Source organism: Carettochelys insculpta, chromosome 1 (genome assembly GCF_033958435.1).
Source record: "Carettochelys insculpta isolate YL-2023 chromosome 1, ASM3395843v1, whole genome shotgun sequence".
Lineage (NCBI taxonomy): Eukaryota > Metazoa > Chordata > Testudines > Carettochelyidae > Carettochelys > Carettochelys insculpta.
Genome location: NC_134137.1, coordinates 229,936,657 through 229,957,342, shown reverse-complemented (window position 1 = coordinate 229,957,342; position 20,686 = coordinate 229,936,657). Strand labels below are relative to the sequence as shown.

The window sequence follows — 20,686 nt, the reverse complement described above, 5'->3', positions numbered from 1 at the left end:
GAGGTGCCCTGGGGCTCCTGAGGCAGCTAGCTGCTGGCCATGTTCCTGGCTTGTGGATCAGTGGTGGCCATAAGGGTCTGCTGCATGTAGCTGGTGGCTGTGCTGCTCGCACGCTTTCAGCTTCCTGCCACAGAGTTTCTGGGTCTATGTGGCTTTAAGGGCAACTGGACGCAGGGAACATAGAGCCCTGCTGTTGCCAGCCAGGTGTCTCTGTGAGCCAGCTGGCCAGTGCCATGGAGGAGGACTCTTTTGAAAGAGCAACGCATGGAGTGCCTATACATGTTTTCTTTCAAAAGGGGCTGCTCTTCCTGCCCTGGGATCAGAGGAGCACATTCAAAAGCAGCACCGCTTTCTTTCGATTTCCTTTGAAAAGGGCACGTTTTGTGTGTAGACGCTCCACGTGCTCTTTCAGTTTTCCTTTTGAAAGCCCATGCTAGTGTAGACACAGCTTAAGTGAAAGATCTTGTATCTTTTGCTATTGAAATTTATTTCCATGCCTGTCACTTCTGTCTTTAAAGTCATCCAAATCTTCCTGTATAATAATTCAATATTTGTTTGGATTGATGATGCCTCCAAACTTTGTATCAGCAGCAAATTTCATTGGCACGCTCTTACTTTTGCCAGGGTAAATTGAAAATATTGAAATAAGATTAATCCCAAGACCAGTCCTTTAGAGTTCCATTAGTAGCCTCCTTGAAGTCTAATACTTCATCTTTAAGCACAACACATTACCTTTACCCCTTTAGTCAATCCTTTATTCACCTTTACTGTGCCTCTACTGATCCCCATCTTCTTTAATTTAGCTAATAATGTCCCATGTTGTATTGTATCAAACATTTTACAGTCTAACTAAATCTATTGGATCTACTGGCTTCACTTATCTAAAAAGCACTTATTTGCTCATGGAAAGAAATCTGGTTAGTCTTTGTTAAACCTATGTTGCATTACATCCCCTTTGCCATTTATGTTTGTGAATTTAATGTTTTTTTTTCACAATTTGCTCTAAAACCTTATGCTACTGGGTCTGAAAGTTTCTGGGTCACTTTTTTCCCCCTTCCTTAAATATCTTTAGCTGTTCTCTGGTCATGTAGTACAACACCCAAATAAAATTACTAAAATTCCTTACCCTTTCACTAGCAATCTCATGTGCCAATTCTTTCAGTGTTTTGGATAGAAATTAACCAGGCCCTCCAGGTTAGGCCATTAAGCTCTTTAAGGTTTTTCTTCAAGCTTATGTGGTAATTTCTAGACATTCATTTCATTCAGCCATAGTGTCTTCATGCACATGTTTTATATGTTGATCCTTACTGAAAAGTAGAGATTAACTATTTGTGTAGTTTTGAGGCCATACTTAGATTATTTTATATCTTCTCATCCACATTGAGTAGCATCCTTCCTTATTCCCTTTTTATTTATGTAACTAAGGCTACATCTACATTAAAATATCTCCTCTTGTTTATTTTAATTTCCTCTGCAAGAACTAATTCAGCGTGACTTTTAGCAATTCTCACTTTATTCATGTTTTTCTAAACTACGATGGGGCGTCCTTTGCCAACCCCTTTTCCCATTTCCCCATGGGCTCACTTCCTCCTAATATCCTGGGCCTGCTGCAAGAATTTCTTCTGTCATCTCTTGTGGGTTTTAGCTTAATATGATGGGAGAGAAGTCAAACAGGCCCCTCATTAAAGGTGAAAACCACAGTCTGACTTGAGTACACATGGAGAGTCCCCAGTATCAAACAGAATGCATTGTGAACATAGGTCTCCAGAACATCACAGGTGATCTGTTATCCTTATAATGCTGTCTGTGGGTGCATGTGAACATGCAGTTGAATATGATGAATATGACTTCTGAGGATAAGCTCCACTTGCAATGAAAGTCATGACAGTAAAGATCACTGTGTATATACTTAAGAAAACCTAGCATTCATTGGTGTTGGATTTTAATAGATGTACAAGAAAGCGCAGCTAACAGTGTAGTGAACAGTGCATGCCTTCAGTTATGCAACTACATTTGACCTATACCTGGGATAACAGAACAAGGCAAGCATTGTATATGGCAAAGAAAATTAGTTATCAGTTTAACTATGAAAGAATATGAATATGATTATTTATCCTTTCATATTTCGCAGATTATGGAAGTTTATGATGAATAATAAAAATGTCCTTGAAATAAGACACCCTATGGGTTTATAACAGTTTATATAGCTACATGTCCCAATTATATCCCTGCTATTGACTCTGAGATATACATTCTTATTTATTTAAAAGCAATAACAACAAACAGTGTATTGGTTAAATTCTATGTAATGGAGCCAAAACTTTTCTTAAATTAAACCTTTGATGTGGCATGGGGCAGGTTTACCATGTAAATGACATCAAATGAAGAATACTGAACATGCACATTTGGAAAATTGTGATGGCTGCTTTGGGATGGGTTCCAAGAAAATGAAGTAAAGGTTTTGAGGGAAATGGCTATTTCATGTATCTCTGAAGAGGATTATAATAATGATGGTATAAAATTGGTAGGGGCTTAAACAAAATGTAGAATTTTGCTCTGGATAAATCCAAGGTAGTACTGTATTAAAATACTATAAATTTTGTTCTCTTTTTCTCTGTTTCAGATCATACATCTGTGGGCGGGCTGGGAGACAGTTTTTATGAATACTTATTGAAAGCCTGGCTGATGTCAGACAAAATGGACACAGAGGCAAGGAAAATGTACGACGATGCTATTGAGGTGATTATAATCCACTGAGTTTTTCTGTAGAATGCATAAAAATAGTGTTATTGAAAAAATCACCTTGTATAACTGGGAAGCACAGAACTTTACCTGTTTTACTGTATCTACTTGGAAAACAATGTGGTTATTTTTAAAGCCCCAAGAATACAGTAGCAAACTTTCCTTGTGTTTAGTTTTAAAAAAATTGCACTAGAGTCTATTTAATGCAGATTATCATACTAAAATATATCAATTTCTTCAAAATGGTTAGCTACAGAAAATCAAGGAGAAATTGAATTGGGCAGACCCTACTACTCTAACATGAGCAAAATTCCCTGTGATATCATGGATAGTCTTCTTGCCAGTTAAGTGCATGTAATGACACAGGGAATTGGGAGCTGAACTTTTTTTATTTCTTAAATTATTTTTGAAAGCATTTAGATGTTATACAAAATATTTATTTTGTAGCTGTGTGGACGGTAAAGTTCCCTTGTGATTTTCATGCCACCTTGTAATGTGATCTTCTTGAATCTTACGTTTCAGTGTTGTCAGCATGATGCTGAATTTAGGCTCACTCTCTTTCTCTCTTCCTGGTTCTAGTAACTATTGGTCACAAAAGGTCCACTCCCAGGATGACCTGTGGCTCAGTTTTTCCTTCTACTATGGGGTGCATCCATGCTGTGGTGAATGATCCACCAGTGCTTGATTTAGTGAGTCTAGTAAAGACCCACTAAATCAAAGGGCCATCACTCTCCCATCAACTTCTACTCTTTCAGAATGAGATAAATAAGGGGAGTGGACAAGGGAATTTGTTTCTGTTGATACCCACATTATTGACTCCATGGCAAGCAGATCTAATCTATGTTGATTGGTGTTACGCTACTAATGTTTACCAGTCCTGATCATAACATCCTTCGTTCTTGGGTGGTATCTGTAGACTCTTGTCAACACAGTTACTTTTGTCAAACCTGTGATTTAAGTTAGAAAAGATAAGAATGTTTTTGTGAAGACCTACTTTTAAAGGTATGTTGTTTTGCATTAGTTTGCTGATGTCTCTAGCTCTTTACTGATGGCACCCTGTCTGAGCCTTTCTATGATTTTGCCTGGAACTGTTGTCAGATTAATCTTGTCTGTAGTTACCCAGTTCATCCCATTACCTTTTTAAAGACACATTGTCACAATGCTAGGTTTTTTCTGGCCCCATACAACTTCCCCACATGGACAGACTCCTGTGCTTGCATGGAGACACTGGAAAGTTAAGGTGGGCCCAAATGTGCATCAGGGTCCAATCTTTTAAGATAAGGGCCTGTTTTTGTAGACAGAAATTCTTCTAGACATAGCAGGAATATGTGTGCAAACAAATGTTCAGTACAGCTGATTGTTTTCTCCAACTACATTTTGGATGTTTTATTAAAGCCATAAAATAAATACTTTAAGAGTTGATCCCTAATGCATGGATGTCAGTGTATGTTTGTAAATATTTTGTCTCTCTGGGTATATCTACATTGCAATATAAGTCTGGGTTCAGATGCAGGCTTAAGCCTTAACCCTGATTCCAGCTACACACAAATCTCTTGGGCTTGGCTCAGATCCTGGGTCCTAGACACCCATAAGGGTGGAGGTTCCTAGCCCAGGTTGGACCCAAGGATTAAGCTCTACCTTGTTACATTGTAGAAGCAACTTTCCTCCAGTCCACTGAGGACTTAGTTCCTCAGAGTCCTCTAACAGTAGCCCACAGTGCAGTGGGATGGTGCCCTTTGTCCTTTCTCTTCCAAAATTCACCAATCATTGCCAGAGAAATGGAAACAGCCCCCAAGATTGAGTGAAGCTGTTTAGCATTTAAACTTTAATTTTTTTCTGATAATTGAGCTGCAAACACACTTTAGGAGAAGCTTCAGTATTTGCAATGAATACCAGCTAGATGAAGTCTCTACCAAGTGTGTAGCTTCATGATTATGGAAGCCAAGCCGGATTGTGATAATACACGGATTTTAGTAGGAGCAACAGGAATGCCTATTCATACCACCAAATAGCAAAGATGATGCGGTATTGGAAATTTAATGGACCATGAGCAATGCAGAGAATGCATTCAGTGGCTCAAGACCAAGTGCTAGAAAATCAGGAACCACAGCTGCATCTTTGGCAGCTCACTGGCATTGTGCCAGTTCTGTGAAGAATTTGACCAGGTGCTGGGGACTGCACCAACCACAGAGCCACCAGCAGTGTGCAATGAGCTGATCATTTGGATTGTTGTCCTGCTAGCCTGAGATGCCAGCATGAGCATTGAGAGGTGCAAGCAGAGACCAAATGCGGCAAATGACTTTGCTAATTAAAGCAGTCCTAGAGGAGACTGCTTCAGAGCAGCAGTAGTATATCCTGGGGCTGTTCTCAGAGGAGCCTTTTGGTGCCCACTCTCCCCAAAGGAACAGACTACAGTACTAGTATCAGAAATGGAAGAAGAGAAAGTTACCTAGAGCCTGGTAAGTTTCTGGCTCCATTTTTCTGTTTGTTAATATAGAAATGGGAGTGATTTCTGGTCAAAGAACTAATGCAAAAGATATTATGAGTCCTGGGTAGCCGCTTGTATCTGCTAATCCCTCACCCCAACACCCACAATATGGAATTCAAAATGGAGAGTGGAAAACAAATAGTAAAATGAGCACGTTTACTCTGAAAGAGTGTCTTTTTTGCTAGTATGTTCCTGTTAGCATAAGAATCTTGTATTATTTTCCCTGTATGTAGACTGCCTGATACCAACCAAGCAGTATAACAAGCTGCCTGAAAAGACTGAACTGTACAGGTGGCAGAAATACTGAAGAGGTTTATGTCATCCATTTTCAAATGTAGTCCGTTTTTGTTAAATTCAGTCCATGGGCGATGAAACCATTAGTCCTCAATATGACTGGAGTTTGAATTCAGTCCTGAAATTTGCAGGAGGGAAGGGGGATGGCAGTGGTGTTGTGTGTGTTTTCATACAGTCATAAAAGTTTGAATCACAAGCCATGGGGAGGCGCTAAACCATTTGGAAGATAATGCAACATCCTGCTGATTCTCTCAAGAATTCCAAGCCAGTCCCAGGTGCTGACAGCTTCAGACTTTTCCTGTAGAAGGAACTTTGGTAGGTAGTCACATTTCAGGAAGGGATGTATTTTGCAGGGCCACTGCATTAGCTCACCAGCCCAGTCCACTCAGAGATGTGTTGTTCAGTTATCATACATCTAGGAGTGCTGGAAAAATTTTTGTGTGTGTCATGGTAATGGAAATCATGTATTTGGGATTTGTTAATACTACTATCAGTCTGGGGGTGCAACAGCACATGAGCACCCCTAGTTCCAGCTCCATGGTATGCCTAGTTTCCAGAATAACACCCCTTTTTGCCCTTTGGGTAGCACGAGATGTGTTACAGCCTCCAGAATGTGCAAAGTCTAATATGACAAGGAAGGCTTATGTACCATGGCCACCAGCCTCTCCCCAAGCACCGTTGCTATGAAAACCCTAAACAAAAACATCAAATAAATTGGTTTTTAATATACCATTCTCTCAGCACCTTTTTCACTGGAATTAACCGGTTGTGAGGAGAGCCCTCTGCCAGCATACAGAAGTCCAGTTTCTAAACATTTGCTGTCCTTCAAGGCCAAAAAGATTGTTCCTGTGCTTCTGTCTGAGATGTTGGAGGCAATAACCCTCAGTGTCTTGTCATACTCCAGGCCCATCAACCTCTACAGAGTGCAGTTCCTGCTCAGCTCACCATGCCTTCACGGACTGTTCCAAGAGGAAGTGTTTCTGTGATAAAATTGTGCTTGAAATTCTGGATGGGGCAAACAAGGAGGTTGTGATGAGAGGAAAATCATCCAAGAGGCAAGAGAGAGGCTCAAGCCGTCTTTACAGCTTGAGGATAGGGTGGTGGTGCAGAAGCAGGTGCTTGCTTTGCAGTTCAGGGAGGAAGAGAGAATGCAACAGAGAACTATGAGTATTTGCTGTCTCTGTTGGCCATAAGAGTCCTAGCTCCTGCTGTGCCAAGCCACAGTCTGCCTCTCTCTCCTTTGCCAAACCTTGGCCTGCAACTCCAAGACTGTGTAGCTCTTGCAGTTGGAGTTATGAGTAGCTGGACAGGATACATGTACCTTATACAGTCCTCATTCTGAATCCCTCTCCCATGGATGCCTCCACCTTCTTGCTCTAGCAGCAAGTGAAAGGAAGGCAAAGGAAAACGGAGGTTGTGGGGAGGGATATAAAATGATGAGAGGTGTGTGTCTTGGCACGTCTTTTATTCATGTTCTTGTTGATGTTTAAAGCTTTTAGTACTGCTGATGCTTTAGTGTACTAATGGTGGCTGTCCTGCCAGGCAATGGTGAATAGTTGTTCTTTTCCACTATATTTGTAAAAATAAAGGTTCTCCTTCGAGGGTCCCTGTGGGTGCTCCATCTTTAAGTGTGTCAGCACCGGTGAACCCACTAGCTGTAGATTATAGGCAGCAGTGTAGTTGCCCTACCCTCACTTACTTGTTTCCACTGCAACAAGCTAGTATACTTACCTCTCTTCTTCCCCAGACCTCAAACCAATGATAGGGACAGAGCCATACATGCCCACTACATCCGCCAGGGTTTGGCCTTCTACCTTCAGAGAAAGCAGCCATTCTGGAAGACAACCTGACTCCTCTTCTCTTCCGCCAAAAGATCCCATAGCATGCCTGTCTCCAAACAGAGGCTGTCCAAATGAAACCGCCAGAGGGTATTTGTGCTCATTCCACACAAACAATGGCCACCTCTATAGCATTCCTCTGGGACATGTCCACTGAGGACATTTGCAGAGCAGCTGTGTGGATGTCTGCTCACACATTCACTTGGCATTACATCGTACAAACCTTTGCTGACTCACAGACTGCATTCAGCTGATCTGGACTGTTATCAGCCGACTTACACCCTTCTGAAGGACCCATCTCCAAGCAATGACACTGCTTTGTAGTCACCTAAAGGTGGAGCACCCCCGGGGACCCTTGAAGAAGGAGAGGTTACTCATCCTGTGCAGTAACTGGAGTTCTTTGACATGTCCCCATGGGTACTCCACTACCCACTCTCCTCCCCTCTGCTTCAGATTCCTTCTTTGAGTTACGGATCTGAGGAGCTGACTGCCCGCACATGCACAGTAAGAGCTACAGGTCTCTTGTGCCTGTGCCCTGCGTACTAACGGACACTGCTGTTTACAAATCTACAGCCAGTGGGCACAGTGGTGCTGGCACACTTAAAGGTGGAGCACCCATGAGGACAACATCTTGAAGAACTCCAGTTACTGCAAAGGGTAACCTTCCCTTTTTATTTCATAAAGAATTCATATTTCCTGCACTGCTACTGGTCTTACCTATAATGTATATATAATAAATGTAAACACATGGGCAACAACAACTTGAAGGACGTACGGAAAATCCATGTTTCAGTATAGCAATAAGTGTCAATCCAGACATCAGTTATTTATGTCGAGACATATCATTCCCCTCTCCTGCCCCATTTCATAAGTGGTCATGCCACTGAAAAGCACAGCGTGTGGCAATCAACCCCTTTTCCCATACAAGTGATCCTCACCACGCTACGCACCAAACAAACGCAGTTATAAAAGTACTGTTCTCTGTGTTCTGTTGGCCGATACAAGGCCATAATGTAGGAGCACATAGCACTTCTGATTTCTGTTGCTTGGGTGCATCCAGCTACAGTTGTTATAGGTGCACTTTCTGGCCCCTATTCAGCAGCCTATTACTGACAAAAGAAAATGGCTCACCATTGGTTTCAAAACAATTGTGAAGAGTACGTCACAGTAACATGGACAGCACTGATGACACCTGGAATGTAAACAGGTCTGTAGACGTCTCCAAGAGGATTTCAGTGGCACCAACATTGACATACATTAATCTGCCCCTCTGGTACATTAGGGCTAGTGTAACTATGGACTATTACCCTCTGTGGTTTACGTACTTGAGGTCCCTTACTTCAGAAGTATCTTTTATGCCTGTCTCCTTGAGGCTGTCCACATACCTGATTATCTCAGAAATCTCCGCAGTTGACTATCCAACACCAGACTGGTTAACAACAGACCAGTGACAGTCTGCAGTAACCAACCTCCAGAGTTACAGCATGGCTGTCCTTGTGCCTGTGTCTTTACCCTGAGGGGTCAGGGCAGGCTGCTCCCAAAGCTCTAAAACTGTAGCTTTCTTCATGCAAAAGTTCTGGATCATACCGTTAGGCATCCAAGGTCTACGTGATGATGTGATCCCACTGGTGTGGACTTACGGCCTTGTTCCAAAGTGCTGCTCTATGTAGGGGTATCAGCAGCTATACCAAGAGTCAAGAGCAGCGCCACTCAGTTTGAGTTTGCCGCGTTTGTGCCCTCTTCCTCCGGTTGCTCTGTTATTAGCTATGTCAGTTGCCCTTCATGGATCAGAAAACATCATTGAACTGCTCACTGGTATCTCCTGGAAGCTCTGCCTGCATCCTAGAACAGGAGCAAAAGCACAAGAAAAAGAAGTGATTGCAATGAGGACGCCTCCATTCTGCCAGCTTCAGTCGTTAGGCGCACACAGACCAAAACTGATGATTTGTCCAAATGTCCTGACAGGTCATTCAGACTTCCTGTAGCACATGGAACTGATGGTAGAGTTTTCCCACATTGTACCATGAGCAAAGTGACCACGTTTTGGGAGGGCACTAGGCAGTCTGGAATACAGTTGGTTGAACGCAGATCTTAGTCCTTTTGTGTGAACATGAACTCTGGGTTCTCAGACCCAAGATCTGCTGATTTGAACTGGAAGGGTAGAGTACAAAATACGCCTTCTTTCCATGTGCCAGTAATTTTTGCGTGTGTTCACTGGACTTAAAAATGGATTAAGGAAAGACCTTGAAACATAGTTGATTTTATAGGTCTGAGAAAGGAAAAGCAATCCAGCTGAAAGTATATATTTAGCATTTTTGTAGCACTTTATTTTCAAAGCAATGTACAGACATTAACTAATCCCCAGCAGACCTCTGTGGCATAATGGGTAAAGAAAAATGACTTCTGAATTTTCAAAGTTAGAATATTGACTCTTGTGAATTTGGGCACTCTGGCTGAGTTCTCAGAGCTAAGGGTTATTAGAACTGGCACTGCTCTTATTTACTGCTTAAGAACTAAAGCCCTTAATGCTATATTTAGCACTAAGCTGATTTCAGTGTTCAAGATGCCTCAGAAACTATGGCTAAGCTACTCTGAACTTAAGTGCCTTAGGCTATGTCTACACTACGAGATAAAATTGATTTTAAGTCAATTAGCCTGATTTTTCCAGGTGCCTGTCCTCACTGTAAATTTTATTGGCTCGATTTATGGAGCACTAAAATTGACATAATATAAATGTTATGATATTGTAGTGAACTGATGCGTGTAGCGTTCAGTTCGAATTTAAAATTCTGAATGAAGGGTAGTGAGGAAGACCATTTCTTTAAATCTAATTCATTAGCCTCCAGACATGTCCCTTATGTGCCCCACAGTGCCCTGTAGTTCTCCGCTCTGGCCTCTTCCATCTCCACTGGTCTTAGGTGCAGAGAAATTAGGCAATGGGAAAACTGTTTCAATGCGGCACCTGGAAGCTCATGGCTGTAGGGTCATGTGAGGCTGAAAAATCTTCTTCATTTTTGTTTGCTAGCAGCGTGGCAGTGGGGTCTATGGTTCTGTGTGTACCCCTGCTAGCTATCTTTTTTTCTGTGCCGTCTGGAGCCAGCTGCTACTACCCCATACCATGTGGCAGCTAGGCTGTGGGTGGGGGTCATGCTTGTTTCATAGGACAAGGAACTTTTTTTAGCCGTTTACATGTTGCCAGGCAGCTTGCATGCAGTGAGGGTCATCATTTTCAAGTGCTGGATGTAGTTGGGGTTCTTTTAGCTGCTCGGGGGATGTCTCCCTCAGTGGTCACAATTTTTGGGGCTTTCTGTAGCCTGGGGGTCTTTTAGCCACCCGGAGCAATAACTGTTTCAGTGATTTATCGGTGTTTCAGTGTAACATCCATGTCTGCTTAGGGTCGTCTTTTCCAGGAGGCCTAAATCCAGATTCCGGTACAAACATAATCAAAATCTGTGCACATTGTTAGTAAGGGCAGGTGGTGGGTCTCCTGGGGCAGTCACAATTTTCAGGTCTGGCTGTAGCCAGGGGTCTTTTAGCCACCCTGAGCCATAACTGTTTCAATGATTCATTGCAGTTTCAGTGTAGCACCCTTGTCTACTTAAACATATTCTTCTTTTAAAGGTCTTCTTTGCAGGAGGTCTAAATCCAGATCTAAGCTTGCAAAGACCCAGTGCTTTTGCATCCTGTTTTCAAAAACCTGTCAGCTGGGACAGGTTTACTACCCCTCCCTTCCCCTCAATTACTAAAAGCACATCTCTTTTAAAGGCAAGTTAGACCCCCATCTGGAAAAAGGGGTGTTTGTTTAACATGGCAGGGGAAAGAGGGGAATGAAATGTGGGAAGATGTCATCAGATACCCACACCTACTTGTAGGGAATTTTTTTCCAATGCTGCACTACTGAAAATAGCCAGAATGCTACGGGGCTCAGGGAACTGTGGGATAGGTGCTGTGGAAACCATCTTGTATAAGAAGCCATTTCACATCCCTTACTTCTGCACGCACACAAGAGCCTGTCCTTTCCTTGACCTGTTTGGAAATGGCAGTGAGGATGAGCTCTATGGAATGCGTTAATAGACTGTTTTGGGTTAAGGCTCCAGCTCCCCAGTACCTGTTTCTCTTTGCTGATAACGGTTTCTCTTGGAGAAGTGATTTACAGTTCTCTAACTAATTGTCTCTGACACTGGGCTTTGTTTGTGTAAGGGTATAAAATACTAGAGTTAGCTGCATCAAGCAGCGTTGCTGGACCTGGTTTTACTAGTGTCCAGTTTGGCTCATCTGTTGCCTTATTGAATTCAATAAAGCTGAATGTTAGCCGCCTAACCGCAGAGGAGTCTTGTGCTTCAACAGTACCCACAGTACACTGCTGCAGCACTCGATTTTAAGCTACTTGTGTGTGGCAGCAATAAGTCAATTTTGTGGTAGGCATGTGGAAAGCTGAGGATGCTCAAAATCGCATGGGTAAAACCCAGCATTAATAAATCAATTGTAATAAATTCAATTTTAGCTCATAGTTTAGACTCAGATTTTATTGTTAAGAGTAAATTATGGTTACTAAACACATCCTTGAGAAGGAGACAGTGCACAGCTCTATCAAACACCCGTATAAGAACATCAGAGAAAGTGTCTGCATGTGATGACCAATATATCTGCGTCAGTTCCATCTGCACGGGACACGGGACTTGCAAAATCTGCTCCATCATTAGAATAGACCCCTCTGTTCTGAGGCGTAGTGTGGAGAGGGAAGGACATGAACTTACTCTCTCTAACGCCTTCTTGGCATCCTGCTTCAAAGCACGAGAGTAGGGTAAACAGTCCCTCTACTTCCCAAAAGAAAGGAGCACTTGCATAGTCACTCAGGCAGATGAGACATGACCATAAGAACTTCTGACAATCTGGTTCTTAAAATACTTTGAATGATTTAAGTAGTTTAGGCCTTAACCTTTTAGTAGACTTTAGTCTTTAACTCAGCTTAACTTTGAGTCCACCCATATTTTCATCCTCTAGCCCTCACTGGCCATTTCTACACAGGCCACTTTCTTTGAAAGTGGCATGGTAATACACAGCCCAAAATATGCTAATGAGGCACAGATGCAAATTCCCCTGTGCCTCATTAGCATACGGTCACATGATTTGGAGTCCGGAAGACCTTTCCTCAGGACTCTAAAACGCCGTGTAGAAGCGTGGCCCCTGGGGGGTCTTCCGGAGGCCCCTTCTTCCCGAACGGAGGCCCCTTCTTCCCAAAAATTTTCAGGAAGAAGGGGCCTTCGGAAGAAGAACTTCCTTTGGGAAGCTTCCCTGAGGCCACGCTTCTACACAGCGTTTTGGAGTCCGGAAGAACTGTCTTTCGGACTCCAAATCACGTGATCATAAGCTAATGAGGCGCGGGGAATTTGCATCCGTGCCTCATTAGCATATTTCGGGCCGTGTATTACCATACCATTTTCGAAGAAAGTGGCCTGTGTAGAAACGGCCACTGAGTGGGGCAAAGAACACCACTGACACCTTTACATTCCCACTTGTCTGGTTGCAACATCTCCCTACTTGCTGAGATTATGATTAAGAATGGAGAACAGAATCTATTCTGCAAATGTCACAATTACCAACCTGCAGAATTTAAATACTGTACCTTAATCAGAGAATCTCATATTTCACAAGAGAATGGGAACAAATTCCATGGCAACAACTGTTACATTCTGGCAAAAGGTTGATTTATTCCACTGCCATGAAATAACTTTCATTCCCATCTCCCCACCCCCATACAAACCTCAGTGTGGCTTTAAATTGGAAATAGTCACTGATCTAAAATGTGCTGATATTCTTGTTGGTTATTATTGAGGATGGGTTGTTTTGCTTTGCTCTCCAGGTTGCCAGACTCAGCTCTCATAATGCTTTCCAGACCGCAGACATATTTTTGCTAGGGAAGAAGAGAGATTGTAATTGATTTCCTTGGCTCACCTCAGCTCTCCAAGTCTTGGCTGTTGAACTGTTCTTGAGGCAGCCTACCCCACCAGCCTACACTTCTGGCTTTGTGGCTACAGGCTGGACTCCAGCTCTGGCTCCTTGAACTCTGCTTCCTGGCTCCATGGAGCTCCTGGCTCCATAGTTCAGGGAGTGTGCTTTATAATCAAGTCTGCCGCCACTTGTGGCAAAAGTTGGAGACCAAAAGGCAGCTATGGGCAGATTCTGGCAGAACAGAAACAGAGCAAGCTAAACACTGGGTGGCAGGTCACAGTAAAATAGGATATTCTATTGCAAAAGTGCTGACTTCTGTAGCACCTTGGGAAAATGCCAGATTTTGTGGTTGAAAAATCCTGACGTGTGTGAGGGTGTTCACTTCTCTCAGAGGCTATTGTTTCTGGTTGGCTGTGGATTCAGGAAGACACACTTATATCAGTTACACAGTTAATAGTTTGAGGTTTTTTCTGCAACCAGAAGGACTAGAATTATTTTATTTTATTGAAGTGGTGAATTTGGAGGACAGTACTACAGAAAAGGAGCAATTCTGTAGTCACAAAATTATAGAATATATGGGGTTCTGATTTTAATAAATCAAGTATAATAAAAGCTCAGGTACCTTAAATATCCAGAGAAATTAAATACAAAAACTCAAAATACTGCACAAGCCACGTTAACACACTATGGGTCTTTGTCCCATTCTGTCTGGTACACATCAAGAAGTTTGTGAGGCTGCTACTGCAGCTAGTTAATGGGCTATAGATTGTTATTTTGAATACAGATTGAACCTCTCTAATGGGGCACTCTGTAGTCCAACATCATTTGTGGTCCAGCATGATTTTAGTTAGCCAGATGTCCATTTATCATGAGTGTGGCCGAGTTTTCTGCAGTTCCATGAAGTTTGTTTATAGCCACCAATCCTGCCTCTGTGTTCTGTGCTGTTATTTAGCTGTATGTTACCCTCAAATGTTTTCAAAGAGCCCAGTAAGCAGGGGAAGTGTTAGTAATGTGGTAGACCAGGGGTCTGCAGCCTGTGGCTCTGGAGCCACATATGGCTGTTTCAGGACTTCTTTATGGCTCCCAGTGCTACAGCTGCGAACCTTAAACAACAACAACAAAACCCTCATGATTATTTTCAATAGACAGTGAACATCTAAAAGCCCAGCAATGAATAACTCATAGATCTAAATAGCAAATGATACGTGATATCAAAACATTGGATAACTCGCCCTTTAATGTGTGCAGAGCATTGTGGGATATGATATTGTATCTCTTTTGATTCTGTTGCTAATGAAGTCTTGATTTTTGAGATGGACGCTTGTGGCATTCCTGCTGTTAAGGGCAACATGCATTTTAAGAAAGAAAACTAAAATTAAACATGAGGTAAAATTGACATAACTAAAGTTGGCTCAGGAAGTCGGGAAGACAGTGGTACAAACACACACGTAAAATGTGAGGAGTTAGAATATGTAAAAAGTTTGTGAACGTCCTACAGTAAACATGTATCACATTACACATCATTGTGTTTGGGCTGTTCTTAAAACGGGGGTTACAAAAAGTATGGTTTGATGTTATTTTTAAGGACCCTCTCTTATTCACAATAGTGGCTCTTGAATTATTGAATTTTTAGGGAATTCGAAAAAAAGGCTTTTCTTGCTATTTTGGTTGCTGACTCCTGTGCTAGATAATATTGACCTCCTGTGCCTCAGCAAATTTTCTGCTGCAACACTAGTCAGATCCTGAGGGTGCCACACTAGAAAGGTTCAACCTATAGTAAAGCCAGGTGGTTTTAAATGTACAAGTCCTAGATTCAGTACCTCCAGGTGTATTTCAGAAAAACTACCAAATGCTAATTCTACATTAGATGTGGCTGAGTTAATATTGTTGTTGAAACCTTGATTTGATTTTGGAATTTCATTACTTTTACTTCCTTCATTTCTCTGCCCTATAATTATATTATGGTTTATTATTGTGTCATGTTAAATGTGCTTTACAGTGTTCATGTATAAATATGGTAAGAAGGGAAAATATTCTTGTTTTCAGATTGATAATCTTTTAACATAAGATCTGTGGTCAGAAATATATAGCATTTAAAGCACAGTAAAAAGTAAAATCTTGACAGTTTCCAGTATTTAAAGATTATCTCAATCTCCTTGCAGGCCATAGAAAGACACCTTATCAGAAAGTCTAATGGAGGACTGACGTTCATTGGTGAATGGAAGAATGGGCACCTTGAGAGAAAAATGGGCCACCTCACCTGTTTTGCTGGGGGGATGTTTGCACTTGGAGCAGATGGTTCCAGAGATGATAAGGCTGGACATTATTTGCAACTTGGAGCTGAGATCGCCCATACCTGTCATGAGTCATATGACAGAACAAGTAAGATCTCAATCTAGTTATTTTAATTTAACAGGACCCTGCACCGTAAAATACACAAAAAAGTGAGGTGCTTGGATTATTCAGGAGATTTGTCTTGAGTGCATGAGTCTGATCCTCTTCTAAGTCACGTCATTTTTATGCTAGTGTAACTTTCTAAACTTAATAGGAATTACTCTTGATTCTTCTTCGAGTGCTGTCCCTGTGGCTGCTCCATGGTAGGTGTTGGGCTCGCCCAGCACTGCAGCACAGAGATTTTTCCAAGCAGCATTCCATGGGGCTGCACATGCGCTAACCCAGCATGCGCCATTCACATCACTAGGGATAGTGTGCGCAGCCCCACTCTCTCCTCAGTTCCTTCATAGCTGTCCTCGACTGCAGTCAAAACACAGCTCCCTCTTCTTCCCCCAGACCTGTAGATAGGAAATAGGCTATAGTTAGGTGATGATAGAAACTACATATAAGAATCAATCTTTCTAACATACTTACTTGAGTTAAATAAAAAAAGAAAAAGAATGAGAGAGAGGGAACTTCTGTCTTCTCGTCAGTTTCACATCTCCTGTATATAAGCCCAATGACAGGACCAGCTTTTTTAAAAAAAATAAAATTAAATTAAAAAAAAGAGAGTGAGTGAAAACAAGAAAAGCAGAGAACAGCAGCAGCAGCCAAAATAAACTACAGGGCTAAAGAAAGACCTAGAAATGTGTCTCATTCTTGGGTTTAAAAGGTGTTTGAAGTGCCATGATCCTATGCCCACTGCTTCAGAGAGGCACGTATCCCTGTAAAATGCTCTCACTGCCAGAGCAAGGAAGAGCAGAGAGTTCAAATTAAAAATGCTCCTGTTTGACAAAGCTCTCCAGCCACTGGCAGAATCGCTTTCAACACTGGGCAGTGTCCCTTCTGTCAGGGATGCTCCCCCTCCCTCACTGTGGACTCAGGCACAGTCAGAGCCTTCCCCATAGCCTCCCTACCTAGAGTGAGCACAGGAGACAAACCAGGCACTTCAGCACACACAAAAACCCAAGCCCGTTTTTGACACACAGTCTAAAAGCTGCTCGTCAACAAAAGCGGCTGTAGCACCCTGGGCACCGGCAATGCCAAAAACTGCAGTGCAGCCATTACCGGCACCAATGGAGCAGGCAGAGAGGGCTGTGCTGAGTGTGCAGCCAGCACCTGTGGACATTCAGCTGTCACTGTTGCCGAAAGAACGTATGGTGCCACGTTCTCTCCCAGCACCGGTGGATTGGAGCCAAAGTCTGCCTCTGCAACAGCGCTCACCTGCAGCACTTTGGAAAGCTAGGGTGTAGCCCTAGATCCTTAACCAGGTCACCATAGGGGTGTTATATCACATCCCTCAGTCCACCCTACCACCACAGGGATGCTGCGAGCGGCAACCATCATCATTACAGTTCACCAAGGTACTCTAATTCACCTCTCTCCTATCACTCTGCAGACTACAGAGCAGTGGTGACCAAAAGGGATGTGAGGGATTGCCATAGTAACCCCCTCACCCCAACCAAGTGCTCCCCTTCACCAGCCAGGCACACATACAAACATACCCCACATTATTCATGGAAGTTGCCCCAGAATGCAGCTGCAGCTTCTCCACACGAGCTGTCCTAGAACATGGCTGGAGCCTGCTGGGGCTGGAGGAGCTGCCACCATGTGCTTGTCCCAACATGTGGTGGGGTGATGTGCAGAGCAGCCAGAGGGTGCCCCACATGTGTTGCTCTCCTGAGCTGAACTTTGACACACTGCACTGCCCTGTTCGCCACATTTGACAAATAGGGAGTGTATTGGACACTACTGCTATAGAGACAGATCACCCAGAAGAGGTGGTCAATTTCCAGAAACTCTTACCTCTCCAGACTCTTCTAGGGCTATCAGATATTTTGATTGTAGAAGCACCTTCTCATCACTGCACTTGTCCCCGAGTATCTCCTGGGCAGCACGTTACCACTATAACCATCACCATTGTCATTATCTTCACGAACCGTACTACTCCGGGTCCCGAGTACACCGATTGCCCTGCTGCTACAACATGACAGCATCATCCATCTCCTATTTTGTCAGTTACTTTGCACTATGTGGAACAAATGCAATTCCACGATATTCAGCTGCCGGATGATATTGAGTCACAACTTCCTCCAGACTCGCCACCAGCTGCCATCTCCCATAGAGAAGCTCTCTCGCCCATTTACCAACCTTCTCTTGATGGCCTGAAACAATTCCAGGATCTGTTTGAGAGTGGCAGTCAGCCAGGAGATCACTTCAACAGAGATACCTGAGAAGCAACACAAGCTTTCAAAGAATGTACAACCTTCTACAGCTGCCAGAGTAGCCCTACCACTTGATGAGGCTATATTGGAGGCAGCAGGTGAGATTTGCAAAAACCCCGCCACAGCCATACCCACCAACAAACAGGCTGAGAGAAAATGGTTTATGTCGGCAGAAAGCATGGACTTTTTGATTTTGAACCCACAATCAAACTCTTAGTGATAGATGCTGCCAGCTGCAGAGCAAAATCATCAGTATACACAAACACCATTGCTGACAAAGAACATAAGTGCTTGGAATGATTTGGTAGAAGGGTTTGTTTGTCTTCTATGCTCCAGATACATTATAACTATTCAGCACAGCTAGCCAATCGTGACTTTGATAATTACTCTAAGCTTTCTCAATTAATACCTCATCTGCCTGAGGACAAAAGACCTATCCTGAAAGCCACACTGTAGCTCAAACAGCATTGCAGATGGCACTACGCTCAGCTGATACAGCAGCCAGAGCCATGGCTACAGCCATTACTATGTGAAGATCCTCATGGCCACAGGCAGCAGGTGTTCCAAAAGAACTCCAAGCAAGGGTGGCAGACTTACCGTTTGACAAAGTAAAATTGTTTGCAGCAAACAGATGACATATTACATTCTAGCAAGGACACAAGAACTATCTTGAGTACTTTGGGAACGTATGCTTCCCCATTCCAAAAAAGAAGAAATACATCATACCAGAGGTACAAGGATTAGTTATTTGCAAGACAGTCCTTACAAATATAATGTAAGGAAATCAGAAGTGCAAAGCCCCGAATAACTGTTACGCACTTCCACTGCCTGTGAAACAGCAGGCTAGAAGTTTTGGGTGAGGGCTTGTTGAACCTCCCATGTGGTCCAGTGCACAATTTTCAAATATTCTACCACCGCCTACGTCACTGTTACTGTCAGTGGACACTAATAACCACAGACAGATGAGTGTTAAACATCATTGCCCAGGGTTACACTATCCCTGTACTCTCCATCCCCCCAAAATCCCCCTTACCCATCCATCTTCAGGTACCCCTCCCATGAGAACCTACTGTGGCTACACAGCACCATGATATCACAACTTACCATCAGCCCTATGGTTCCCGTGCTTACGTGCATTCACCTCCTTGGTCACATGGTGACCACTACTTACATTGTCCCCAGTGCTCAGCTACATTTTTGCTGCCTGCGGTGTTGGCTGGCATCAGTATATACCTCTGGCAGGCATCAAATGCAAGAACAAGTATCACTACCTCAACATGTAACCGAGTCCTTGTGATGGTGGACCCAAGAATTAAACACCGTAGTTAGGGTCCCGTTTCATCGGGCCCAGCCAACCTGTCAAATTACAGCAGACGCTTCAGTTTTCAGCTGCGGAGTGCATTGCCAACATTGCATCCAGGGTTAATGGACCAGGAGTGAACAGAATTTACGTACCAGCCTCTTTGAGTTATGTGCTGTTTTCAATGCTTGCAAGCATTTTCCACACATTCAAAACAAAACCATCCAGATCCTCACAGACAATACCACAGTGATGCTCTATATCAATCGTCAGGGAGGGGTCCAGTCACATTCCTTTTGTGTAGAGGCCATGAAACTTCGAAACTGGTGTATTGGTCACATCATCATCTTTACGGCATCATACTTGCAAGGCATGAACAACACACTCTCAGAACAACACACCCAGACTAAGTTGCCGTTTCTCCCTGGACCGCAAGTGGGAGCTCCACCACAGAGTGACTTCAACACCTTTTCCAGATGTGGAGCCATCTGGCTGTAGATCTCTTTGCAACACAGGAGAATTACAAATGCGGTTGGGTACTGCTCAAGAGCAGGCAAAGGGCACAAATCTCGAGGAGATGCCTTTCTCCTCTCCTGGAATACTCACCTCCTGTATGCCTTTCCACCCATTCCTCTGATCACCAGAGTCCTCAGGAAAGTCCAGACAGACAGCATGAATCATCCTCATTGCTCCAGTGTGACCCAGACTGATCTGGTTTCCTTTACTCTTTCATCTATCTTAAGTGGTTCCCAGCCATCTGGACCTGCTCTCCCAGAACAAGGGTTCCATGCTCCACCCCAGGCCGCATACCCTCCAGCTGATGGCTTTGTTTCTCTGTGGATTCCAGAGCACATAACACCACTACCCCCAGCAAGTGAGAGATGTGCTATTACAGAACAGATGAGAAACAACAGGGAAAAACTTACCTTTTCAAGTGGAACCACTTCTCATTGTGGTGCTGTGAAAGGGGCATATAACCCACAAAAGCCCCACTACATATGATCCTCGATTACATCCTTTACCTAAAAGATGTTCGTCTATCACTGTCTTCACTCCAAATCCATCTTTCAGTGATAACACCCTTCCACTCCCCCAGTGGAAAGCTTCTCGGTGTTCACTCACCCGATTGTAGCTTGTCATCTGTGGGATCACAGTTAGAGCTCTAGTGAAGCAAGGTTTCCACTCTGGAGTACCACAATCTTAGACTGCTCCCATTCAGAAAACTGGAATGAAATTCCCAGGGCCATCCATCCTCTGCCCAGGACTCAGCTGGGTGAGGGTCTGCTGTGCTGTGATGGGCATGTAGCATCCTAGCCCTCCATGACTCAAGCGGGAGCAGGATCAAGCCCTGATTTACCTGTGGATCTTTCTCCCTTTTATCCCTTGTTCCCAACATTTACTCTTAGGCTTGGTC

At 43.4% G+C, this 20,686-nt stretch overlaps 1 protein-coding gene across 1 annotated transcript in view; it reads left to right on the top strand.

The window, feature by feature from the left end:
• Positions 1–20,686, top strand: part of MAN1A2 (mannosidase alpha class 1A member 2) — a 266,972-nt gene that overhangs the window by 223,485 nt on the left and 22,801 nt on the right. The window contains exons 9-10 of the mRNA XM_075001072.1: positions 2,624–2,739; positions 15,477–15,696. Of these exons, the coding sequence (XP_074857173.1) occupies positions 2,624–2,739; positions 15,477–15,696 (336 nt within the window). The remainder of the gene's footprint in view (positions 1–2,623; positions 2,740–15,476; positions 15,697–20,686) is intronic.